The sequence below is a fragment of the Colius striatus genome, chromosome 3 (assembly GCF_028858725.1).
Source record: "Colius striatus isolate bColStr4 chromosome 3, bColStr4.1.hap1, whole genome shotgun sequence".
Taxonomy (NCBI): Eukaryota; Metazoa; Chordata; class Aves; order Coliiformes; family Coliidae; genus Colius; species Colius striatus.
Window position 1 is genome coordinate 16,194,521 of NC_084761.1, and position 27,308 is coordinate 16,221,828.

Below are 27,308 nucleotides of genomic sequence, written 5' to 3' on the forward strand. Positions count from 1 at the left end.
CAAAATTAGTCTAAGAACTTTTAACATGAACGAGCACATATACATGATATCTATGGAAAAAAATGGACTTAATTTAGTTTATCTTAATGCATTTTGGAGAAAAAAAAAATCACAACAAAGCAAATAAAGGTCTCTGTAATTTTGTCCACATAGAAGCGAATACAGCTGAATGAATCCACTTCAAATTCCAGCCTTTGGTTAGTCCAGATTAATGTTCCAAATTTTCCCATGTAAGCAAGTCCTATTTTTTTTTTTTTAACAAAAGGAAGAAGAAGAAAAAACAAACCTCAGTTTAGTTACAACAGTGATACTTTCAGCTTTGAAATCTGCAGATCTAGTAGGCTGCATCCTACATTGTCTTTTACAGAATAGGTATGCGCACGGAGCCAGGAGCGTCTAAAGGCATTGCTTGCTCTCCTGATGGCACAGAGCAACTCTCACTTTTACTTCACCCACTTCAGAGCAGCTCAAAGCCAAGAGCAGCAGCAAGGTTGGCAGGTCTGTCGTGCAGAAACCTTCCTGCGACTTCAGATGATGGAAAACACAAGTGTTAGAGCAGACGTGGGAAAGCGGCACTGCCTGGAGACGGTAACTGCATGCAGGAGCAAAGCAGGAAATCCCTCTCCTCTGTGGGAGACCTAGAAACAAATGTACTGCTCTGAAATCTTTCTCTTGCCTTAGGAGATGAAGAAATGGACTGTACAATGACAAGGGTTTCCTGAAGAGACGCAGGTGTGAGGACAGAGACACAGCAGAGCGCTTGCCGGGAGGTGGGCAGGATCACATCGCAGCCTGGGAAATGGAGGGGGCATGTGTGAGACAGCACATTCCCTGTGGGGTTCAGGCCATTATGGGAGCAATATCAAGAAGATGAAACAAATCTGTCAGCCGCAGTGACTAAAGGGGAACAGCAAGTTAACTATCAGTGCTAATGAGGGGAAAAAAATGCCAAAGCGTCTCGCTACAAAATGGGTCCCCATGTATAGTCACAGCCCCGGGAAAAGTGTTAATTTGGCACATATCCATTCATTTGAGAAAATGTTATAATGAAATTCTGGCTAGCAGTCATGGGTATCACTTTAGAGCTGCTCATCTCTGCTAGAAGAGTGAAGGCACCTCAGAGAGCTGCTGCCAGTCAGAGCAGAGGGTAAGCAGACTCTGGGACAGGGACTGGGCAGGGCTGAGGATGTTGGTGTCATTCAGAGGGAGCTTCACCGAATAAGCAAAGCATTCAAACATTTTAAGATATCACCTTCATACTGTAAAAGGCACTGATCCTTTGTTAAGGATGGGGGAGATTGAAATACTCAATAAGAGGGAAAACATGTTTTTTTTCATGTAATCTCTGCTGTTGCAAGAGAAGGGAGAACTTGCATGGAAAGTGCTGAGCAATTGTAATTGTCATAGAAGAACAAAGGGAAAAAAACCCAGAATTTATCTTGTGAATGATTAGCTAAAAACATCAGTGCCCATTATCAATAAACAAAGATCTCAAAATCATGTACAAACATTTTCTTAAGAATTTAAGTTTGGGTTTTATTTTGTATTTCAATTGATTTTGATTAAAATTTAATTTTCCTTCTATTACCAAGTTGTTCTTGTGCAGTTTTTTGTAGGGACAGGAGTCTCTCTCAGCCATTTCCAGACAGAATATTCATTATTTAGTTGAATGGACTAAAAAACAAAACCACCCTGCCATGGCCAGGGCCACACAGCAATGCAAGAACTCAGCTGGGAGTGGATCCAAGCCATGGCTCTGGGGCTCTGCTCTCATCACTAGGACAGATTCTTCTCTTGAAGGCAAAAGGGGAAATGAAAGTGATTGTAGGACACTCTCCAGGGCACAATCACAAGCTAAATAGGCTTTGTTTATGTAGACAGCTTTCTAAAAGTCAAACCATTGATAATGGGGGATCTTAATATCAGGCTGTTGTCTGGGATAACCACAGTCGACTCTCTGGGGACTGCTCTTGGAGAGCGCACAGCATGCTGTGTTTACACTGATACTCTAGCAATCGAGATCAGAAGCAGTTTTGGACTCAGTCCTAGGAAATGAGCCAGGTATGATAACTAAGATATATTCCAGGGAATATGTAGGGCCAGTGAATTACAGAGGCAGGCTTGGTATCAGTCTTGCCTCTCACCATTCCCACTGGGAACACAGCCCAGTGTCATCCAGATGGCTTTGTAAATTCTGAAGGAGCACACTGGGATCCCCAGAGCATCCAGGACTCAGGTCCTTTCCCGTGCCATCTTCAGCAGCTTGGGAAGCCAGCCTAAGATGGAGCTGACCGGGTGTCGTTAGCAGACTGAGAGAAGCAAATAGCATCATTCTGGGTTAGCTCATATATGCATGACTTGTTGTTTGAAAAGAGACCTTGAGCTTTGCTGAACCCAATGTACTTGCCTTTAATTTTCGCTTTCCCAGCAGAGATACACCCACATTTCTCCAAAGAATTACAGTCAGTTTGGTCCAGGCGTTTTGTGGAATAACTTCACTTCTCATTGCCCCCGCTTTAAGGCGTCTGAGAGAATAAGCCGGTCTGGAAACACACCACTTCTTGTTTGCTCTTTCCTAAGGGAACATTATTAATGTTTTGTCATAAGTATCTGGAAGTCAGAGAAAATATTCACCAGCTCCTGCATTCAAGGCTTCTAGAACCACTTTTATCATCCCAAACAATGTGTCTGAAAGTTGCTTGCTGGTGTCAGCCAGGAAACAGTGGGCAGAGACAGCGTTGGCAATTCAGGGGACAGATCAGGCATCAGGAATAATAATAGGAAGGTATTATGAACAAATGATTAATGAGAAAAGAAATAAGCTGAAATGTCCTGGTGCTTCTAAGTAAATATTTACCAATGACTAATAGCTTTGCAGAAGACCTGTTAATGTCGGATTTGCTATTAATAAGATGGGAGTAATATATATTATATTACTCAAACTTACAAATTTGAATAAGTTCCTTTCTAAGACAAGGACATTACTTTTCCATTTTCTTTGCATTTTCTGAAGATAAACTCAATGGCTGAGATCAGAAGAATCTTAGAAGAGAAACACACTCCAGAAATGTTAAGTCATTGTCGTTAAAACCAAACCGATTTTAACTGTGTATTGAACCCCACTCCTTCTCACCTCCCAGACAGTGGTCAGATGGAGCTGCAGCCTGGCCACCCAAATATAATCAGCCACCCACAAAAGACAGAAAAAGAAAAGCTTTTAGTGCTGATCAGTCAAAAACTTGATATAAATGTCATTTTCATTACAGCTCTTCCACTTAGTGACTATGAAAGTCCTGATGTATCCCTGTGAAGTCTCATACTAAGTACCTTCCAGCAAGCGAAATGCAAGCTGAAGCAATAGATCAGTAATTCTCATCTTCCTAAAAGGAAACCTGGTTTGTGGCTTTTTCTATGTATTTAAGAAAATTACTTTCATATCCCTCCTTGTATTCATACTCAGGCTTTTAATTTCTAATTCCCCATCACTCATCTCTCTGCCTAGGCCTGTTTTTTCCTGAGAACATTTGAGGAATTGAGAAAGGTTGAACTCTGCAGGGTGGCTGTTTTGGTTAGACTGAGTCTTAAATTCTGGAAAAGGTGCTGAGCATAACTTGAAACTGCCATTATCTGTGCAAATATTTTGTGCTGTTTTCCCCGCCATGGCCTGAGTTGTGCCGCCATGTGACCCTGAGCACTTGCTTGCTGTCACCTAGCTCAGCACCCCCCTGCTCAGAGCTATCTGTTCACACTGCCTTCCAGCACTGAACATCTCTGATAGGAGGTAACATCTCAGCAAAGTGTGGCAGCTCAGCAAAAGTCACTTCCAAGTGACTCGTTGCAAGGTGCTGCAGAAGGTGAGAACTCGCACAGTGCAGATTATCAGCTTTCTCTCCTGCTGACTAATTCCCTGGTATGAAGTGAAATTCTCAGACCATATTGTGCTTTTGATTAGTGCTGCCAGAGATTTGGAAAGCAGCGACGTGTCCAGATTCTGGCAGCAGATCGCAGACATAAACCCATAGAAACTACCTGCAGCACGAGTGTTTCTGCTCCAGTAATGAAGCTCCCACCTCCCTCACCTGCCTCTCCCAACGTGCTCTCTATCTTGAGGACTTGAAAACCAAAATGTACTAAGTCCAAACTGAAGCTTTCCCCATCTCCCTCAGATGACATTCCCAAGCCTTAACACAGCAGTGCACAGCCTTGCTGCCCATGCAGGAGCTGAGGGTGCTCAGAAAGCACAGGACACATGGACTAGTTTGCCCTGCTGGGAACAGGGACTGCTTTAGGAGTGCTTTTCAGGAGAAATGCTCAGCTCTGCAATGGAGAATACTTTCCAGGACTATCATGTGCTGAAATTGCTTTTGAGGATTTTTGTTCTTCATTCCCCACTTTGAAGACAATGTGAACAGCACGGAGCACAACCTCAGCTCAGGCCTAAAAGGGAAATAAAACATTTTTCTACTTATATGTGCAAAGACCTTAAGGTTTGAGCTTTCATACTTTTAACTTATCTGCACATTTTATATCTTACCAAAAAAAGACAAAACAGCAGCTTCTGTTTTCAAATTTCCCTTCTTTATGGGGCAAAACTTAACACTGTCACTGGGGCTTCAGTGAATTTATTTTAAATACTGCTATAGTGGATGAGGAACACTCCTTATTTACCAAGAAATTATTAACATGACATGCTGAGAAAAACAATTAAACCTTTACAGTCAGCTCCCTGTCTGTTTTAGCTCTCACAGTTTATTATTGGAGTCTGCCAGGATCTGACAGTGGAGAGGCTGAGGAGGTGACCACACTCACCTTTGAGGGGGCTCTGCAGGAAAGGTCCAAGAGGAAAATTATTTAGCTAAAATGCAAAGTCCTCGGCTAATTTGTGCAAGCATTTGTGCACAGTTTATGCCAGAGTATCCCACAATGTTGATAGGCTTTATCCGTCCATCCTAAATCTCGGGCGCTGGCTGGCTGCATGGAGTCCATACAGAGGACGGATGATTCTGATAGGGCTCTGTTCCAGAACAAGGATCTTCTCAGGATGTCTCAGTGCAGGATCAAGGCCCTGGTTTGTACCAGACAAAATCCTAAACAGGTCTGAGCTTGTTCAAACAAAATCACCGCTTTCTGCTCTGCCTGCAGATGTACATTTTGGCTGCTGAAAGAAAATGAAGCTGAAGGGGAGACTTTGTTTTCAACTACAAAGTTGGAAGAAGCTGGGAAAATGAAGCTAACTGAAACCGATGGCCTATCGTTCCAAACCACACCAAACCTCCAGGCTCCACGCAGAGAAAGCGGCAGCCTTGGGTAATAAATTGATTGTTTTCCTGTTAGCTGTGGAATTTGTTAGTGCTGTAAAACTGCTGTCCATGCTGAGGACTCCTCCTGTTATTCTCTTGAACCAAGAGAATAATAAAAGGCTTCTCTGGAAATTCTTTACATCTCCATTTTAAACAGATGGCTGCTGAACTCTGTAAGGTCAGCAGTACACTGTCTGATTATCACCACGTGGCTCCTTTAAGCAGAATAAATTGGGAAAAGAGGGGAAAAAAACCCAGCAAAAAGACAGCCCAAAACTTGCTTTCTGCAGAAGAGCTTGGTGCAACTGCACACAGATTTCAATTTTGAAGAATCACAGGATACACTTCCCTGACTGATAGCAATTGTTGGAAAGCAAAAATAAACATGTGTGACTCATCCTTCACGCAGGTCTAGGGGACAGAGCACCACATCCTTCATGTGGGAAGGCAATTTGGTGAAGGAGACTCAACAAACTCCAAATTAATCATGGTTCGGTGCTGTGCTCCCACACCCACACATTTACTAATGGGATCCACGCTCACGTGTGAGGTGTCTGATTTGGAAGGAAGACATGCTCCAAAAATAGACATGGAGATGACGTTTGGATGAGCATAAGACAAAAGTTTATGAAAAGAAGATAGCTAAGGGGAATGTGAAAGTCAAAAGCTGAGAAGGTTTTAGAGAGCATCTGGTCTTGCTATAAGAATGAGATCAGACTTTATGCCAGTAAACATCAGTGTAGTTTCATTTACCTACTGGAACTAAACCAGTTTATTCCAGTGAAGGTCTGAATGATGATACTGCCTTCTCTTTTTAAATTATGCAAGAACTATCTCTGCTCATGACTGTACAAGGAGCTGCCAGCAGTGGGAAGGGGCCTGGAAGTCCTGGGTAAGGATGGTATCAGTTTTGTTTCAGCAGGTCAGTGCCCATGTTGCCAAGCCAGACCCCAACCAGGCACTTGTCAGCTTCCACTTCCAGTCCTTCTGCCTGACAGCACATGGCAGGCAGCTCCTTGCCAAAAGAAGCCCTACCACAGTGCAGCTTTGGACCAACACTGCCACTGAATTTCCCCACTGACTGGACTGGCGTAATGGGAGGGCAACAGATCCAACTGTCCAAATCAGGTACCTACTGCCATAGAGGATGTGGCAGCTCTGACTGGGGTGGGAGAGGAGAAGGCAGGGATTTTAGGCAATTATTCTCAACCACCAAGTATTCCTATGATGTCAGTTTGACAACCCTGCTGTGGTGTAAGCAGAAATGTTCTCACTTTTCTCATTGCCAACAGTCCTGGCTCACCACTGCCAAGAAGATGGACACATCAGAGGCGTCATGGAGGTGAGACAATCTCTACTTGCTGTCCCTCTCCCTTTTAGCCCAGACTTGCTGCTCTCCATTTAACTCTGATCTCTTTACCCGTGTCTGGATTTAATCAAACCTGTCGGCAGAGAGACCCTGACCTTCTGAAAAGCTTCCAGTCCCTGTACTATAATTAAAATGATTTGTCTAATGCTGCCCCATCAAGATGGATTTCAGGAAGGAGAAAGTGCAAACTCCCAGAGCTGGTGGAAAGTGCAAACAAACAGAGCATGGATCTGGCATAGATAGCTGTCACTCAAACTGATTTCACCCACTGGAAGCATCTAATCAAACACAGTCTGCCTCCGAGATATAAGGCTGGGAAATGAGGCTTTAAATGGTGTTTGCATCCATGCTGGAATGGCTCAATTTATACTTTGTCTTGTTTGTGAAATAATTGCTTTTTAAAAAGAAATCCTAGTACTGCTACAAATAATTAATGCTATCTGAATGTATCAAATTCTAGAAGAAGCTGATTAGTTTCAAAGCAGCAGAGACATTTCTAATCTCAATGATACGAGACGATACAAAAACAATGCCTGTGTTCTTAGATAACCTTTGCTCTCTGTCTTTTGCTGAACTTCAGTACTCCCAAGGACAGCATGTTTATTTCTTAAGCTGAAATGGAACACTTTGCCCATATGTTGATACTAAACCACAAATTTCACATCCGAACTCTTTCATCTTTTTATTCACGTGTCTTGTTGCTCTCAGGCAGGGATTGTGAGTACCAGACGCTGCCTTGTATAAAATAATTGACTGTATTTTCTCTCCTCTGAACTAATTCACCCCATTTTCTCCCTGTCTATCATCTAGATGAACGCACTACGTTTTCTATCTATCACTCTGCTAAGGTACTCATCACTGGGATATGCAACCAGCAGATAAAAAGTATAATCATGCTGCATTAAATAAAGAAAATCAATGTTCTACTCTGAGTAAAACCAAGACATATGCTAACAAGTGGGTTGCCATGAGGAGAATTTGGCTTTCTATTTCAAGCAGAGAGCTTTTCTGAAGCAGTGCTCCCAGTCCATAATATTCATTGACCTTTTCATGCAACACCTTACAGCCTGGGAAAGCGAGGGTTCATCTCTTGGCCTCCTTCAGTCCTCCTTGCTGAGGCTCACACAGCCCTCCTTGTCAATGCCCAGTTTGATCTCAAGATTTCTTGTCCTAGTCAGCATGGACAATGGAGAATCAGGTGCTGTACTCAGGTGAGCCAAGAGAGGACATGAAAGCCATGAGATTTAAGAATAAGGCACCTAGTTTCTGTGCCTTTAACAGCTCAGACCTGGCCAGCATTTACCAGCAAGTCCTCCTCAGTCAGAGTCTGGGTTAGAAGCTGCCTTTCAGAGGACGACCCAGAGCTTCAAGGGCTTTTACATGACTCAAGAAACTGGATGATTCAAACAGCAGCAAATGTGACAAAAACTGCATAAATGGAAGAGGTTTTGTTAATATCTGCCTGATTCACAGAGGTAAGAAATGCCACTCAGGATCCTCAGAGCTGGTGTTTCTCCATTGTAAAACAGTGCACCAGTTAGGGAGGTTGATGTGAATTTTGATGTGATAGGAGCAGTCCAAACTGCAGGACTGTGGTCTGGGATCTGGGATCCAAAATGCAGTGAAAACAACCCCTGGCTGCTTTTGCAGACAATTAATCATGTGAATGTCCATTGTGAGCAAGAAAAGAGAAATCAATGTTTTAAACAAGTCTGTCCTGAGAATGGGCATCACAGGCCCATGCCCCTCTAATGTACCATATAAACTTTAACGTAGCATTTTTTTTTCCCCTCATTGCAAAATGCTGAATTACAGTTAAATGCTGGATAGTATTTCCTGACTGTGTGACTGATTGCTTGCCTTTGTGCATGGCTGGTTATTTGCTAGCAGTGAGCACTTCAAAGCCTAGCAGCCAGTCCAGCTGCCCAGGAAAGTGGTTCAGCTCTCTTTGCCCATCCCACTACGTTAGTTGAGAGAGAGGAAACATCCTTTGGCGCTTGACAACAGATATATGAACAGTGTCTGCACTGCTTTTGTTGCAGAGGCACCACATCTCTCTGCCAGCCAGCATATCCAGATATTTTCTCTGTGGAAATCGGGACAGAGCTGGAAGGGGAAGAAGAGTAAATTTTATTTATGCCAGGTGATCAGTCTGTAGCCTATTTGCAGTAGATCATTTTATATCTGGCCAGCTAAAGGCTTATGATATAGTCTCCATTCTTAGCAAGGTTTCCTACATTAAACATGAGAACAAATCTCCTTCTTCCAAGAAAATATATGGTAGGTGGTCTTGTTTCTGATGTCTCTGCTGACAAAACAGAATTCTGTTAATAATTCTGCTTATTAATTCCAATAAAGTAGCCATGATACAGCTGCTCTGTGCTGAGATTTTGTTAAGCTTATAACAACAAAGTACGTCGGGTTCCTCCCTTCAGCAGATCCCTGCGGGCAGCCCTCAAAGCATCAGCTCAGCTTGAAAAGCAAATTTTCAGAATATTATATCATGTTTTTGCCTCTGCTTGGAGGGATATTTGGGTAGAAGTGGGTCACATTTTCAAGCTTTTGATTGCCTTTACGAGAAGAATGGGATATGTTAAAGGACCCAGAGCTTTTTTTTTGAGAAAGTATTTCTAGTACTTCTGTGCATGTGGATAAGACACAAGCCTCCCAGCTGCTGGGATGTGAGAGGAAACCTTTCCCTTCTCCATGCACAAGATCTATGCTGCTCCACTGGGCAGTCTGCAGTCTGTCCCACAGACGGCAGCGTGGAAGGAATTCGGTGCAAACATGAAGACTGGATCCAGGTGACAACATTGCATTGGCCCCTCATGCTAATAAAAAAAAATCAAACAAAAAAAAGAGGCAAAAAGAACCAGCAGCAAGCGAAAAACCTCACGGGGCACCTGACATAAACAGGAGCATTTGCTGTGGGAAGGGGAACTAGTTTCCCGTTAAAAGGATTCTAGCCAAGAGAAATCTTAATCTATTGCATGTCAAAAGATTTGAGCTGGAAAACATTTCTCTTCTTTTCTTCCAGTATGTTTTGTCATCTTGGGCTCTGAGAACGTCTTGAATAGCTGTTGATAATTTATATGTTACAGTGGCATATTAAATCACTTGACTGTCAGAATGGCTTTGAAACAGAGTCCCTGGGTCTGATCTGGATAATGAAGGGAACTCCCAAATCTGACAGGTGCCAGTAGGTTTTGCTTTTATTTCCTGCAGCCATGTGATACTCAGCCTGCTAGGACGTGAGGCACCTGTCAACATTTGAAAACAGGCTTAGACTGACAAAAAAAACCCCAAACAAAACACAGCCTCATTAAAATACTCTCCAAAATCTGTCTGATCCTTGGAAATGTTGACCAGTTGTGATCAAAAACTTAAAACTTCTCACTGAAGTCATCCATGCACTGGATCAGAAGGACTTTACTCTTTTTTTCCCTTCTTTTGTGCAGTGTTTTGCTGTTGGAAAAAATCATCGTTTAAGAATCATATTTAAGGCCTGGAACTCAACTGCTAAGTTTGCAACCTCAGCCACATTCCATCATGGCCCTTACTGACCCACCTTTAAAACTGCCTGGCTGACACAGCACTGCCTGTGATAAGATGCCACTAATAAAAGGGCTTTTGAAACCTTCAGAGAAAAATGCTACTTAAGAGCAAATTGTTGGTGCCCTTATTTTCCAAAAATGTATTTTCCATACCAAGGACTTTCACTCTGAATAGCCCAGCAAGGATTTTCCTGTAGACTTATTGTACTTTCAAAACGAAAAATTTGCATAGATCATCATGCAGAGAAGGCCACAAGCAGAGCAAAGAGAAAGAAAGGTACAGGCTCGAGGTAATGTAAGGAAAGGAAAAGATAAGAAAGTTACCATGAAGGCAAGGTGCATGAAAAAGGAGAGAAACGGAAATGAAATGCAAAGGGAAAGCAAAGGGTGTCATTCCAGTGACTTCGACAGTGCAAAGACATCATCCACTGCTGCTGTTTAATTGGAGGGCCAATTAATATTTGCAAATATTTGCAAAAGGGAAGGTGAAGGGTTTCTTCTCTTTGCTGGGACTGAATCTCCTTTATGAACACTGTCTCTGTGGAAGGAGAGCCTTTGCTGGGCATGTACTACCAGATGTGACACAGGGTTGGTGGGCAGCCACTTGCAGCTGATGCACAAACACATCTATCAGGGACAACCACTTGATCTTTCTAAAGAACACAAGACCACGGACTTGCAGATTTACAGCAAACTCTCACCATGCAAAGTGTCTTCTGCAGACGTCTGTGTGGTGCAAAAGCAGCTCTTAGCAGCTGGGCAGAGATTACCCCACACCTGTGGCGTTTGGGTGTTATCTGCTGCCCACACCTCGATGCAGCTCAGGCATCGCTCTCCTCGACACATAAGGAGCCAATTAGCCTGGGTATCACTGGGTAGGCTGTAGCGCACATGGCTTTGTCTTCCTCTTTCTTTCCTAAATCAAAACGACGTTGAAGGCAGAGGATGTCGCAGTGCAAGGACGAGAGTGCCCTCTATTGTCATTGTGCTTTCCAGCACCTTCCCTCCAAAGGCTCTGAAAAAAACACTTCTGTCTCGCAGCCCTTTTCATCTTTCTTTCCCCTTTCTCCATTTTCTTTTCTTCCTTTTCCTTGTTGCACAGTGAGGGCAGCCTCCCCAAATTTAACACAATTAAAGCACAAGTTGTGTGTGTCTCCCTGGGTGAAAATTAAACAGGGGACATTGCAGCACCTGGATCTCATATGCACCTGATCTATGAGCAGGCCAGAGCAATACAAATCGTCTTCGGAAGGAAGATTTGTGTGTAAGAATGGAGTGAGATGCAAAAATGGAATAAACTGAACAGCTTAGAAGCAGTGGATACCACAGCCCCTCCTCTCCAGGGCATTCCCCGCCGGCTGAGAGGCTCTCTGGGCCCCGGGGCAAGCATGGAGGCACAGGCAGCGCCTCCCCCATCGCCTTCTCCGCTGGCTGGGCAGGAATCGTGTTGAAGGATCCTCTGGTGCTTCCAAAGCAAACAGGAAAAAGCGCTCTCGTGCCCACGCGGCGGCTGGAAGAGAGGTTCATCCGCACAAAGGGCAGCGAGAACGCGCTGTAGCGCCTTTGGCCTCTCTTTGCTCTCACCGGCACACCGCACGTGAGAATGACAAGCGTCACAACACGCACCAAGGCCCGCCTGGGACCCGCCCGGCGCCGCCACGACGCCGCCATGACACCGCCAGCTCCCGCCGAGAGCCCCTCTCCTGCCCCATTGGGTGTCCCCGTCGCCATAGCAACAAGAGGCTTGGAGGCGGGGCGAGCAGCCGGCATTCCCCAATCCGACGCGGCCTCAGGGAGGATCCGCGCTGTGATTGGTGGCTGTCGGAGCGCGGTACCGAGGGGCGGGCCCGGCTTTCCCCTCGGAGTGGGGAGACCCGGCTCCTCATTGGCTGCTGCCGTTGCCCCGGCGACGGGAGGACGCGGCGCGGCGCCGCGGGGAGCCAGAGCCGGCCCTGCCGAAGGCCCGCGCCATGGCGCAGCCCGGAGTCCCGCTGACCAAGGAGCCGGCGCCGCAGGCCGTGCCTGCCTCCGACCTACCCATGAAGGTGTGCGAGGTAGCGCTGAAGACGGGGCCCGACTCATCCAGCGGTCTGGCCACGGCCAGTTTCCGTACTGCCAAGTACCTGCCCTCTGAGTGGCACCAGAGCAACTCAGATCTGTACCACAGGGCCTTGGCAGGCTGCGAGCAGGCAGAGCGCGGGCGAGCCGAGGCCAAGGAGCTGGCCAAACATGCTGCTGCCACCGCCCAGCGTGCCCAGCAGGACTCCACTGCCACCCTGGGCCTGCGCCTGAAGGACATACACTTCTGGAAGGCTGAGCTCCAGAGGGAGATTGAGGAGCTCGATGCTGAGACCAGGCTGCTGGCAGCCCAGAAGCTGCGGCTGGAAAGGGCACTTGATGCCACCGAGGTGCCCTATGCCATTGCCACTGACAACCTGCAGTGTCGTGAGAGGAGGCAGCCCCCAGACCTGGTCTGTGATGAGGTGGAGAGAGAGTTGCTGAAGGTGAGCAGGACATTAGGATTAGAGTTGTCAGCACTGCTCTGGTCTCTAAAATGATGAGCAGCTTGGTCAGCTGATGGTGACTGCAGCTCATGAAGGTATCTGCTGGCAATGCACAGAGGCCTAGTGCCCCTTCCTGGCAGCCTGGAGTTGGTGGCACTCCGAGGTTTAAGAAAGATTGTCTGCAATTCCTTCTCAGTTAAAAAAGTATTTAAAATGACATGAGTATGTGATGAGGGAGACTAGATCAGCCCTCTCAGACCAGATACAAACGAGATGAAAGCAGAGGTTTCCTGAACCAAAATGGTCATCCTGTTTTGGCATTAATCTTCGTCCAGCTTCTGTTTGGCTTAAAGTTCTTACACCTCTGCAGGTTACACTTTAAAAATGCAGTGCCCAATAAGCAGGCTCTTCAGGACCAGTGAAATGCTCCTTGCCTGTTTCCATGCTCCAACTGTCTGAATCTTTCAGTCTCTGCCATTATCTTTTACTGCTGAGGCTCATGCTGTAGTCTTGCCAAAGCTCATGCCAAAGTGGTGATCCAACACAGTGCTACAGTGTCTGAACTCAAACCATCATTTTCATGATCCTGCGGGACAGCACATTGAAGTATACAATGTAGTTGACACCTGCATGAGATTATATCTCCAGGGAAGTGGGGAGGGGCACATAGAGATGGCATTTCTGACAGTGTGGCTTCAACAAACCCAACAGTCTCCTGAATTTCCTTGATCATTTTCCTCCCATAGAGTACTCTTTACTCCAGCTGACACATTGCTATCTGTCACTGGGATCCAACACTGTGTGTAGATTGCCTCCAAAGATGATGTAATTATTGTGGCTGCAGATGTTACAGAGCAGATTCTGGGTCATTTTTCATTCTGGGATGATACAGTGTCTCACAAATAAATTAATGATTATTTGCCTGCAGCCTCCAATATACAGTGCAAGTTGATTCATGATGAGTTACTGATTAAACCAGATGATTAATATTTGTTGTTAGAAAAATATTGAAGAGACTTACATAGTTGATGGCAGGATACTATTTAGCATGATAGTATTTAGCAGTATTTTGGATAGGGTTACAGTTGCTGAATTGTAATCAATCTTTAAGACATTGTTCCAGCCAAAAATATAAACATGCAAAAGTTAATGTATAGGATATTTCATGGTATGAAGTGTCCCAAAATTCAGATGGCAGAAAACAAATTACTTTCATCAGCTGCTGATGTTGTAGAGAAATCTTGAAATGTAAGATTTACAAAAAAACAATCATTTTCTGGCAGGGTTTCTCTCTTGCATTTTTTTCCTGCTGATCTCAGAGCATAGTTCATTCATTGCTCAGAAGTCCCATCTGCTGCTGTTGCTGCTGCTGCTAATTTTTCACCTGAAATCATGATTGTATGCTTATGACAACAGACTGTCCACAGCCAAGTAGGATGTCATCGATAAAGAATTATGTGAGTTCAGATGAGGCGTGTATAGCAGCAGCAGATGGACTCTTGAGAAATGAAGATTTTGTTGCTATGCCAATGACCTTTGCAGTGCAGGAGGAAGAGGAGTACATAATATCAGAGGAAAGTCTTCCCATTTGCATGAAGGGATAAATTTTACGGCAAGAATATTTGGCAATAGATGTTAAATGTGCCCTCTGTGGCTTTGCCAGCTCTTTAAGCTGTAAGCTCCTTACCTCTTTCACTGCAAGTAGTCAGATGGTACCTTGTGTTTCTTACTCTCTTCAAAACTGATTAATATTTTTTGACACTTAGAGCTGCTCTTCCATGAATTCTGACTGTTCACTGCGCCGATTTCCAAGTTAATGGCCCAGTTCACTGGTAGCTCTGTGTCACAACATTGGCTTATTTGGAGGAGTTATGCACTTTTCCTGTGTGTTCCTTACTTGTCCAGTCACTTTCTCGTCTTAACTCTCTTAAGAACTGGCGATGCAAGGGAGATCAGGAGTAATTTATCCTCTTCCCATGGAAAAACTGAGAATAAGAAGAGTTTCCAAAAGTCAACTGTGTTAGGAAACAGACATTCTTTTCCTTGCTGTTTTAATTATACAGTTAATTGATATTCTAGGGCATTTTGCTTCCTTTGAAACTCTTCCTCTCATACTAGCAGCCCAGGCTTCTGTTGGTATCATTCTCTAATGCCTTTTCTGTGTTCCTGCCAGCTCCTATGAACAGGTGCACAGGGAAATTTGCAACTGTGGGAAGAACATATCTGGACAAGAGACTGCTCTTCACGTAGTCATGGAAAGTCTTTCCTAGGACATAGGTTTTGTTCCTGCTTTCAGCTTTCTACAACAATGAAGAACAGTTCCCAGATAACCACCTTTCAGCAGCTTCCCGGCAGATGACATTTAAAGAAACAACATCCAATATACGTGTCCAAGCAGTTTTGAATCTCTGCATGTAGTTACATTTTTTTAATCTGTTCAGTAGGACTCACTTCAGTTGACTCACAAAGAAAACAGAAGCATCTCTGATGAAGGTTTTATGCATCCAGATAATTTTTGGGGTTTCCTATTGTCCTGGCACACCATCTATTCCTTTTAGGGAGTTTTGGTTTCAGCTCTTCTTTCCAGTTTGCTTTGAAGATCACCTATTGTGATATCACCTTTAAATAGCCACTGCTGGAGTGAGAGATGAGGATATTTAAGTGAAAGCTTCTCATATATGTAGTAAAACCAGCTGTTACTCAGAAGTTCATCTCTTCTTAATGCAGTTCTGGTTAAGAAAAGGAAGCTGAAAGAAACAGTTGTTTTTGCAGTAAAGCAGGATCTTTGATGACTAAAAAGAAGATTAAATCTCTCAAATAACTAATTTCTTTGTGCTGCTGCGTTGGAAACAGCAGAATTCATAACAAGCTGTACATGCATCTGTTTTGTATGAGGTTTTTTACTTTCAGAACCCATATGACATCTTCTCTGAATCCTCTTTGCATCAGTTTAATGACACTTTAGTATGTTTGTAGGGATGCATTTAATATTGAAAATGTAAGCCCTAGCAAAGGACTTGCCATGTGGTGGTATACTGTCAATAAATCATGTTTCAGTTGCATGTATACTACATTTCAAGGTTATTTCTACATGTCCAGGGTCCAGGCTCATTCACTGAGTGCCAGATATGACTGTGGAATAAGTGAATGTACTTAAGCTTATGCCGTTTTTTTTACCTTAGGCTCAGAGAGTTGATTTTTTGGGTTGTTTGCTTCAACAGTGAAGTCAGTCCAATCTATTCCCTGTTGCTGAAGACAAAGGCATTAGCCAAGATCCTATCAGCTGTGTAAAATTAAAGTTTAAAAAGCAGAGAAAGGGAGAAAAGATATATACCTATGTATTCTCACTAACTTCAGTAATGGGGCAAGGAAAACAACAGAACACCATTTCCAAACACTGTGATCTGGACACAGGACACAGCACAGTCCTGTGCACAGATGACTCAGGTGAGAGCGCTGTGCTTATTGCCAGCATCTGCAGACCATGGATTTTGAAATGACTCTCAGAGACCAGCAGGAAAAAGGCCAGTTGCTGAGATGAAGTTTTGAAGACTTACCTTATTTCACTCTCAGCTGTAATCAATAACAGTCATCCTGTTACACACTCTTTGAGGGTCTCAGTCTAGTAAGATCTGTAAGCTAGCTTGCTTTTATTTGCTGCACTGACGTGTGGGACATCTGGTGTCATGTTGTTACTGATGGATGGATACAGCTGCATTTGTAATCAAGGGTGACTGCACAGCCTCTCCCATGAGGTTCCACCAGTCCCTCTTAGCTGCTTGCTCACTGTGTCATTCTGGCCCTGGGTGCTGTATTTAGACATTGCCAACATCTGCAAGTCACTGATGTAAAAAGACAGGCTGTAAAAAAAGGAAAAGCATTTGTAAATTCATGGTAGGCACAAACATCTGCTCTTAAACATTTTCTTTGCACTATTAATTAGATGCAGAGTCATGAACTGGGCTGGTTTTATCGCAATATTTGAGGAAAATCCAACATTTGCATCATAAATGTTAAATACTGTAATAAAATAAACGGCACGCTAAGCTATAACATGTTCTCTCCCTGTTAATTGACAACCATTTATAATAACATAGGTTTATTATTAGTATTAACAGTGGAGAAGACAGCTGAAAACAAGCCAAGATCACTTCAGGTCTTACAGTATTTCATTTTAATAGGCAGCACATGGAGACATATACGGGAAAAACAAGGAGAAAACAAAAAGGCAATTCATCCACCAAGTCCTCTCATGAACTGAAGAAATGAACATCTCAGTTAATGTTGTCCTCTGAACCAGAGATGTTGCTAGCTAACCAAACTCTTTCAAGTGCTTTTCCTCTCTTAATGCAGATTGGGCCTTCAAGATTAATTGCCAACACAATTCTGAGCACGCACTTCAGAAGCATCATCTTTTCAGCCACTTGCTAAAACCCAGATCTGCCCCCAGTATGTTAGTGTGGCACCCCACACATTTTTATGTCTCAAGTCACAAAGTCCAGTAGAGTTGTGCTTCTGACTGCCATGGTTGTTGGTGGAATTTACTGTGCAAAGAAAATGTGAAGGAGCAGACATGGAATTTTCAAGTCCTCCATAGGGTATATGAGATTCCCAGCTCCAGCTTTTCTACAGGTAGTGCTGGCTGGCAGGTGGATCTTCTCTGATGTCAATCCCATGAGTCAGCCACAGCTATGGGTGGGCAGCAGGTAGGATTGTACTGTGATGTCTGACACTGTAGCCAAGAGTAAGGGACCTAGGTCAAAGGATCTTCAACTTAGTGCCACAGCTCCTCCCAGCCATACAATCTCATTTAAAAACTATTTTAAAAGCTAAGAAAATTCATTTAGTAGGTAAGCATTGAAAACTCATTGTCATTTACACCTGCTTATCCACTCTAACTAGTCTTAGACTGCCATTAATTATGAGAACTGTATCTCCAGTTTTAAATGTCATATTTGAATACATATCTCCTCAACAGGGAATCGATTTTAAAGTTTCATTTTAGGCCATTCAACAAGGGAATTCTTTATTTTTGCATTATTTCACTTTTTCTGTTAGAGAGACTTTAGTTGCTAAAGGAAAGCTTTTCTTGTTTAAAATTGTGCACATTACTCACAGGAAACTGGTTGTCTCTTTATTTACATGGAGGCTGACTACCCAACACAAAATAATAGCAATTACTATATAGCAATTATTACAAACAATAATTACTACAAATGTAATTTTGAGTGCTGGAGCTTTCTAACCCTTTCAAATCCTTTTGAAGTTTTACTTTGACAACTCAGGCATTGTAATACTTCCCCACTGCAGAAAGTGAGTTGTAATGTACTCACAGTCTGGAAAATGATCCTTTCAAGCTATGTGTTTATTTTAATCATGCTCTTTTAGAGCCTTAAAAGTGACATTTTCTTTCCAATTATGATTAATTGGAAATTATGAGAATAAAATTATCTTTTTTATGGTCCCTGTTGGTTTCTTATGGTGGAGAAACTGACACCACAGGGACATACACACTCATTTATTTTTCCAAACCAGTACGAGGATCAGCAAGTGCCAATAGTATTCTGGGAATAAAGTTTACTAGTAAGTATATTCTCCCTTGGCTGTCATTAGATGACTGTCATTGACGTAAACCAGCAAAAGATATTAGGAGTTTTTCATACACAAAAGCTCTTTAATATCTGAAGCTCAAATATTAAATTCCTTTAAATAATAAAAAAGAAAATGCTGGCTGCACTGCGTTTTATATAGTAATGTGTAGTCACCAGGTCAGTAAAGTCACTTCTTAGAGCACTGATAGTTAATCCCTAAGGCAGCATTACTGCAGTCAAAAATGAGCACCAGATACTTTTGATTCAATGAGAGATCATTAGAAAGTGTGATCTTTTTTGGTTTAGTCATATTGGTGTTGAAATGAACATTCCTGCTAAAACCAGCTTGAGCTGAAACTTCAGACATCAGATCTGTTATCAAGGTGAGTTGAAGCTTTGTGACTTTGAGCAGCCACTGTCTTGCAACTGACTCAGAGGAAATGAACCCCTGAAGCAATATTACATATCTGAGATAATTCTGCAGCCCTCCATGTCCATCACTAGAGGCAAAATGAGTTCTGGAATAAATAGATCTATTTAAAAAATTAAAGCTGTGCCACTGGGTTTATATTATGACAGCTTTCCCATACCTGCTGAAGCAAACAATAGCTGTTTAAATTGCAGAGTAGTAACTTCTATTTTTAGTTATAGAAGGTATTCAAAGGAGGCAGGCCAACAGAAGGTTATGATACTGCTCCCTCCTTTATGTTAAATTGCACCTCATCACCATAAGCCAGGCAAACTGTATTTTTAGAGATCTGCAAGAATCTGATAGGAAGCCTCTCCCTTGCATACAGAACAAAGCAGCAGGCTCTGAAGGTATCTGCAAGGACTCAGCAGGTTCTGGAAGCCAGTGTCTTGCCAGAGAAGCTGACCTGCTGTACCACAAGATTGTGCTTGAAGGCAGACAGTATCCTACTCAGTTTTAAAATGGCATCTTGTGTTTGGGCAGGCTGTGACTCTGGTGTCCTTCTGAGCATGATGCCCTTGCCCTATTTTTCCATACTTCAAAGGTGTGGAAGTAATTAAGATATTCTGTTTAATCTGATAGAACATAGAATTTTTCATAGAATACACATGCAATGTGAAAATAATTAGTCCCCAGGCTTTAGAAGTATTCCAAGTATTGCTGCCACCTCAGACTGAGTAACCTCAGTATCTGCGAACTCCTCAGAAAATCGTGACTTGTAATAATAGTGTAAGAGTGGGTAGACTTAAGTGGTTATCCATATCCATTGAAATAAAATTGCTCTGAAGGACAGTATGTGTTGCTCTGTATGTCACAGAAGTCTCGATGTTTTTATCTAGGAAGCTGAGCTTATCAGAAATATCCAGGAGCTTTTGAAAAGAACTTTGATGCAAGCTAGTAACCAGATGCGGTAAGGCATTTATTTACCTTAGTTGCCAATTTATATAGCCCAATAGTTCCTGGCATATAGGGGTACAATGCCCAGTGGGTAAAGATCTTACCAATGCCAGCTTATGAGCTGTGGGAATTCCATTTAAGCCTGAAAAGAGGTACTCAGTGATGAAACTTTAGGATGTTCAAGTAGGGTAAGGTAAAAGAAGAGACATGCCCTAAAGCCATGCTTTAGGTTTTCAGTCCCGGTTTTCAGTAGGGGTATTCAGTTCTCTAATTTTCCAGCACTCAACTGGAGTGCACTAAAGGTATTATCTGGATTTCAATCTCTCTTGTTACACTTTGTGATAGACTTGTAGTATAGGCTCTCTTAAATAATTTCTCTAATCAAAGGACCTTTTCAAGAAGAGGTTCTTTTGCCTCAAGATGTCAGTATGAACTAAAAATATGAAACTTCACTTTCCCTTCTGTAGCAGTTGATTGCAATATGAAAAGAATATTTGCTTCTGATTTATAAGCCCTTTGGAAAGACTTTACCTGAATCCTAAGTTTCATCAATATGAAGGAGTTAACTGCTGGAAACCTCAGTATTTTAGTTTTAAATTTCGTTTAATCCGATCAAATATGTGTTATTGTACCACAGAAAAAGAAATATTCTTTAGGAAAGAATGTGTATAAATGCACAATAATTTAAAGTAGTTCTATTACATCAGAGTGTGAGAAGAGTCTACCAAGTTTAAGCATTTGTTTTTATAATTGTTTTTTTGTCGTTTTAGTACCATTTAGTACGGTCTTTAGTTTCAACTGCCAGCAGTCTCTTAATTCCTGGGGAGAGGCTGACATCTGGTGTTACAAGTTGATAGCTACCCGCTGTCTTTTGTAATCTGAAGTCGTTCTAATTCATTGACGTGGGTCTCATTTAATTGACAGCAGAGAAACAGTTTTAACTCCTTGCACTTGTATCTTCCAAGGCAAAAGAACGATATAAGGTCACTTCATTTATGGAAGTGTTGAATTTGACTCATGCTCAAATTTACTAATGAAAGGGGGGAGGGAGTGTCTTCTACTAGCACTACCTGATGTCTTACGATGGGAAGAGTGTTCTTCTGGGCAAACCTCCTACCTATTGTCCCCATAATAAGTGCAGCTGTGGCCACTGTTGAAAAAAATCCTCTATGTTTTAGGATTATTCAGCAAAATCCGAAGTCCAACATCTTCTTTGTTACAGTCTGTAAGAGCTCTAAGTCTTATAGACAGTACAGAACATTACAGAAGGTCTAAGGTATTGTTTAGTACATCAGACATACTGTCCTAGAAAATAGTTTGGTTAATTTGGAGAGTTTGGTTAGAATTTTCAAGATAGAAAGAAAAGTTCACGTTCTCATTGCTCATGGAAGACAAAGGCTCAGAGCCTAGGTTCATAGATATACGATAGTTCTGTTAATGACATTGTTTTCCAGTAACAATGTGTGATAATAATGACTTTTCAGATTAAATCGAGATCACAAAGAGATTTGTGAAAGGGACTGGTCAGACAAAGTTGAAACATACTACATTGATGTTAAATGTGGCAGATACAGTAACCAGAGCACTAACGTCCAGTTCCATCCTGGTTCAGTGAAGTTTGAAGAGAGGTGAGTAGTTACTGTCATTATCCTCCACAAATCACATGTTTTATGTCAGTGAAAGCTGTAATGCTGCTCTGAATTAAAGGTGCTGCTGCTTTGGACATAAAATGTCATAGCTTTAAGATACCTACACAGTAGTAGAGGTAGTGCTATGATCTCAGCATGGCATGTTACTGATGGCAAAGTTGGTTCACTGTATACAAACTGAGTTTTTAGAAGGTTTTCTGGAAATAATTGGCTTTTATAATTATGCTCTGTTATAATTATGCTTTTAAGTGCTGATTTAAATCCTATTGAGACACTGCTCCTTCAACAGGCATACCATTCTTTTGGGAAGGGCAAGTGCTGCCTCCTCTACACAGAGGAGATTATCATTCCAATAAATCGTGCTGCTTCTCCTTCCCCTTTCAGAGTTCATATACTGCACGTGCTATGTGGTTCCCTGTGCTCACATGGCAAAGTGTAACTAGAGATCTTGTTTCTTGTTGTTTCATAGGAGACACAAACTGTGCATATATTGGATATATTTATGTTGCTGGTAACTTAACTGCTTGTGCTTGCACAAAAGAGTATATGCATACTTCTTATTGGCTAAAGATGAAAGAACTTTGGATGATTTTATGACATATTATTTCTCTCAGAAGCCACAAGATGAACCAGAGTTCATTAACTTTATAAAGCATCAGTCTTCTTCCTTCATGGTAAGTCTAGACTGCATCCAGCCACACAAACAGCTAGAGGTTGATGACACTTTTGCAGGGAGAGAACCAGTTTCAGATTGTCTTCTTAAGTCCAACTTGAACAAAAGAGCAAAGTTCCTCTTTGTATACCATTCACCTCTTCTTCCAGTGCCTCAACACCAGAGACATGGGTCAAGTTCAGTCAGGACAACATCTATAGGGCAGAACGAGAAAAACTGGCTTCCATCAATCTTCGTGCCTTGATTGACAATATTCTTCACGATGTATCTGAGGACCTGAGGATGCAATGTGCTGCTGTTAATGAGGCTTTTGGCAAACGCTGTGAGGAGCTAGATGATGCAAAACACAAACTAGAGTATCATTTGAAAGAAGTAAGTGTTATTTTTTGAATGCTGGGTACAGGCACAGTTGTCTCTTTTGAGATGGTCACCGTAGATTTATCCTCTAGAAAAAAAAAATCTTAGTCCATGTCAGATATTGAACACTGTTTTGTGTCAGCTTAGTATCTGATGAGACATTTCAGAGCAGGATTGTGCATACAATTCTGCTTTTTCTGCTATCTGTTGTATCTAAACAGAAGATGGACTTAAATATGAAGAAAATTAAATATTCTCTTCCATGTCTTGCTGATCTAAAACCTAAAACTGTGTGATCAGAGAGCTGATCTTTAGGTTAGGAGGCCCAGGCTAGCCTGCTTATCCCTTTTATGGAATGAAAGCCATGCTGTGCTGCAGTAAGATCATCAGCTGCAGTTCCTGGCACGTGACAAGAGGTGTCTTCAGCCTCTGCCCCTTCTCCAGTGTGGAGCAGAACCTACTTCTGTGTTAGGCCATTGGCAAGTGTGGAAAAACTAGTCATTCCTTAGCACCTGTTGAGTAATGACAGCTGGGTAAACTATTTTTTGCATTTGTGTCAGTGGTTATAAGAGAGAAGGGATTCAGAATTTCCTGTATCTTCCATTTTCTTCACTAATGCCAGATACCCATGCACTTCTCTCAAATCTCATTCAAAATAACTTGACTTTTTCTTGAATAACTTACAGTTAAAAATTTACAATTAAAAGCAATTCATGAAGGTGGACTGTGTTGTCAGGAGACAATGAAAACATTTTGAACCGGCTGCAGAGTATTTTCTGCTTCTTTTTAGACTGAAGATTAGATTCTCAGTGTAATAGTAGAAATAAGAGGTCAAAACTACCTTTGTACTTTTATTTCTTTTATATTCTGGCCAAATAGGAGGTCAAAACAAGAACTGATGCACTAGGACCATCAGCAGATATATAGGATGCACAGGGATGATGTGTATCTTTTTTTAAAGTTCTTTTCCTTGGGTTTCCTCTTTAGATCCTTAAAGGGATTGGAGATCAAGAAGCTAACGTTACTGCTCTCAAACAAGCTATCAGAGAGAAAGAAGGCCCAATGAAAGTTGCTCAGACAAGGCTGTATGACAGGTCTTTTAGGCCCAACATAGAGCTCTGCAGAGATGAAGCACAATTCAGGTAAACACTGTTGAACAGGTCCTCCAAGGTGTGCATTTTATCCAGAAGTGACGTTAGACCTTTCTTGTACTTCTTATTGGCAACACATACTTTAGCTTTTATTAGTAGGTTTGATTCTGATATATCAGAAATAATTCAATTGACTGAAATCAGTGGGAAGAAAATACCATTTTTACCTAATGTGCTGACAAATAGAAAACCTATAGACTCAACTCTGCCTTTCTGTGCTTTCTTCTCTGAACTGCATGGTTTCTTTTTGATTTAGATGATCCAGCATGTGGATCACTTGCAACCTTTTTGCTGTCAGCAAAGCTCACCACAAGGTGGTCTCTGTGCCGAGCAAATTATGCTTCAAGTGCTGAGAATGTAAATGGGCTGCACACACTCTCAGTCTGAGACAAGTCCTCAGTACTACTAAGCATCTTGCTGCTGGCATTTGATTTTCAGTAATAATCCATTTTAAAACTGGAGATCAACAAATCCTTTTAATTTAAAGGTCTGAGTGTCATATTTGTCAGTTTTGATCACATTATGAGCTTTGTAATTGATTGTCCTCCTTCACATTTTCCTACCCTTAGGAAAGGTGGGGAATCAGTTTGCAGGCTTAAAATATCCTTGTAGCCCAGGTGCCTACCATTCAAAGGCAATGTGCTGTTCTTTATACAGTGAGGAAGAACTTATAGTTAATCCAGATGTTTTATACCCTCTCAGGCTCTATGTAGGGTCCTGATTCAGCAAACTGTCCTTGTGCAAGCTTTTCAGTATGTACATTGCCTTTAATGGGACTAAAGGATACATGCAAGTCCTTTGCTGAATGGGCATGAGTTTAATTGCTGGGCTTATTCTGTTTATAGTTACTTTGCATAGCACACAGGGATCTTGTTTTCCCAGGAAGTAAATATATGCCTTCTCTGCAGGCAGATTGCAGTAAAGCACCAAACTCCCACTGCCTTCTAGTTGAAATTATGTGCTGCTTTAAAAATGGTTTGCTGCTTCTCAAACAGTGATGTGCTGCTGCTTCTTTGAAAGCTTTTATGTTTTTAAAGACAAGACTGTTTTCTGATCTCTGGTGGAAGTATCATCTTTAACACTTGAGTGTTTTACCAGTGAAAAGATACCAAAAACCAGACTTAAAAGAATGCTGATCCTGTCAAACTGGGGGATTTATCTAACAATTTTTGTCCTATAGTTCTTAGGAAAAGTGGGAAAAGTGGGAAAAGATGAGGATGGATACTTCCACTGTGCTTAGTGGCAAAAGACAGTCTTAATACTATCTAAATCATGGGAGACTTCTGTACAGTAGCTGTGAAAGGGAACTCTGCTTTAGACCAAGTGTGTAGAACTTCTCTGAGTTGCTTTGTTGTTGAGTATTATGATTCTATAGCTGTTGATCTTTATTGCCATTACAATTCATATGTCTTTTTGAACACGGACTGACTTCTGCTCTTTTTTATATTCTTTTCATGTAATTCTGTTCAGGTTGACCAGTGAAGTTGAAGTACTAATGGAGTCCATCGAATCTCTGAAGAAAAAACTGCTGGAATCTGAACAGTTTCTGAGGAATCTGGAGGACACAAGGATGAATTTAGAAAAAGAAATAGCTGTGAAAACAAACAGCATTTTTATTGACAGGCAAAAGTGCATGGGCCACCGCATACACTACCCTGCAGTTCATAAATTGGCAGGTTATTAGTGCTAATCTCTGTACCAACTATGCAAAGTCTGGAGGAAAAATGTAGTCTCAAATCATTAATATAAAATACATGGATATTATTATACAACAGAGTACTGTATTATCTGTGTTCTCTTTGGGTTAAAGTGCTGTAGTTTAATACTACAGTAGGTTTTGAGTCTTGCCCTTAAAAGTTCTGTTAAACTTTGCCTGTTAAAGCATAGTGGGTTCAAAACAACATCTTAAAGGTAATTCATTACATCTAGAATGTATTTATATTATATATACATAATTTGCACAGTATGCCAGATTTGGGGTTTTCACCCTGATAAGTAAATATGTTGAGTGAATATTTGTTGTGAATAATAACAACTTACACAGACATAGATATAACATTTATAGCTTGTTAGCGTTTTCAGGCAGCCTGAAAAATAGCAATCAAACCTGCTTGCCTGACAGAACGCCTTGTAAGCAGCAAGGAAACAGATGATAGACTTTTAAGCTGCTCAAACATTATTAGGAAAAAACTCCCACAATTTTGCACAGGTTAGATGGCAATCTGCCTGCTGGCAAAGCCACTCCCAGTCCGTGACACCTGCTTCTGTTGTCTGATAGAGTCTGAGGATTTTTAACCTTCAAGTCAATAAATATAGGTTTATTACAAAAAAAAGAAAACCCCTCTGAAAGGCTTGTGAATTGCAGTTGTGACTTTCAACTTAAGCACTTGGATGTTGAATTGAGCTCTTGATCTGTTCCAGCTATTCCCTGGAAGTAGGGCCCGTGTTTGCACAATACCCATAATGGAGAACACATCAGATTAATCTGCTCTAGCAGAGCAATGGAACAAATGTCATTCATCCATTAGCTTAGTAGGCCACTTGGTTAAATGTGACGTGTCAAAAAAGGAGCAAAGATGACACAGCATAGAATGCCATTATGGTTTCCTGTGGTACAGTTTTTTACTTTTAAAAGCAGCTGGTCAGAGAGAGAGAAGAAAAAACAGCTCAAAAAGCAAAACACATACACACAAAACCCCCAGCCGGTGTACATTTGTGCATAGCCCTGTTCTGTTACCCAGAGAAGAGAGGCCATTAACCTGTCTGTTTTTCTCACAGACAGCTATTTGTATTACCTTAACTCAGGATGTGCAGAGCACTATTCAGCAATTGCCCTCCTGCTAAAAGCGACTGCTGTTTCTTTGAAAGACAATTGCGTCAGTGAGGGCTTTTGACCCAACCCTCTGTTTTACAGCCTTTGTGTTCAAGAGTTTTGTTTTGCTTTTATAATAGATTTCTTCTTCATTATTATATTTTTATAGTCCAGATGTTGAATCCTTATTAGAAAGAAACAGCACATAAATTAAAAAAAAATGTGGCTCTACTACACTTTCCGCATAAAAATCCCTTAAAACAGTTACTGAAGATTATTGTTGTAAACTGAAAACATTCTCCTTCACTCTGCCTTTCTTAAAATGCCTTTCTTCTTGGCAGCATATTCCAGTCTGCTCTTCATCCTCAAATCTTACAGCCTAATCACTGTCTCACACAACTTGTGTACAGCTACATCACTGTACCATTGTGTGTAAAACTGACTTTGGCTGCACAAGAAGAATAAAACACTTTAAAAGATGTTCCAGTATTCAGAGCTGTGATGTTAAAGAGTTATGGTCATTTAGTCCCAACCTCTAGACAGTTCTTGTTTGGTCATATGTACGTCTCTAGGTGTACACAAAAAGAAGGCAACGAACCAGGCTTCAGAGTACAGAAAGAAAGATGTTCAAATTGACCTTAGTCACTAAAGTAAAAAAAGTGGAATAAAAATGGAATTTAGGTTATGATTATGGCAGATGGGATGAGGAGAATATGCAGCCCAGGACCCAAAGCTGTCATTTTTATTTAGGAGTTGTGCATTAGAGAGAGGAAAAGTGCTGTCATCTTCTCTGAGCCTGTGCTGAGCACAAACAGCCTTATGCCTCATATTGGGCTGTAAACAGAGCTTTCCCCAGTTAAATCCTATTAGTTTAATTTACCTTTGTGAACCAAATTAGTCTGACCTTGCTTTAAGACAATGAAGGAAGGTCCTGCTCTGGCAAACCAAGTATGTTGACAGGCGTGTAATTGCTGCCTATTCA

General features: G+C 41.8%; 1 protein-coding gene across 1 annotated transcript; it reads left to right on the top strand.

Moving 5' to 3' along the window:
• Positions 1–12,193: 12,193 nt before the first annotated feature.
• TEKT4 (tektin 4) lies at positions 12,194–25,198 on the top strand. The gene is made up of 6 exons (XM_010201105.2): positions 12,194–12,727; positions 19,627–19,697; positions 21,169–21,312; positions 22,156–22,378; positions 23,351–23,505; positions 24,985–25,198. The coding sequence occupies exons 1-6, from the start codon at positions 12,194–12,196 to the stop codon at positions 25,196–25,198; spliced, it is 1,341 nt and encodes a 446-aa protein (XP_010199407.2).
• The last annotated feature ends 2,110 nt before the right edge of the window (positions 25,199–27,308 follow it).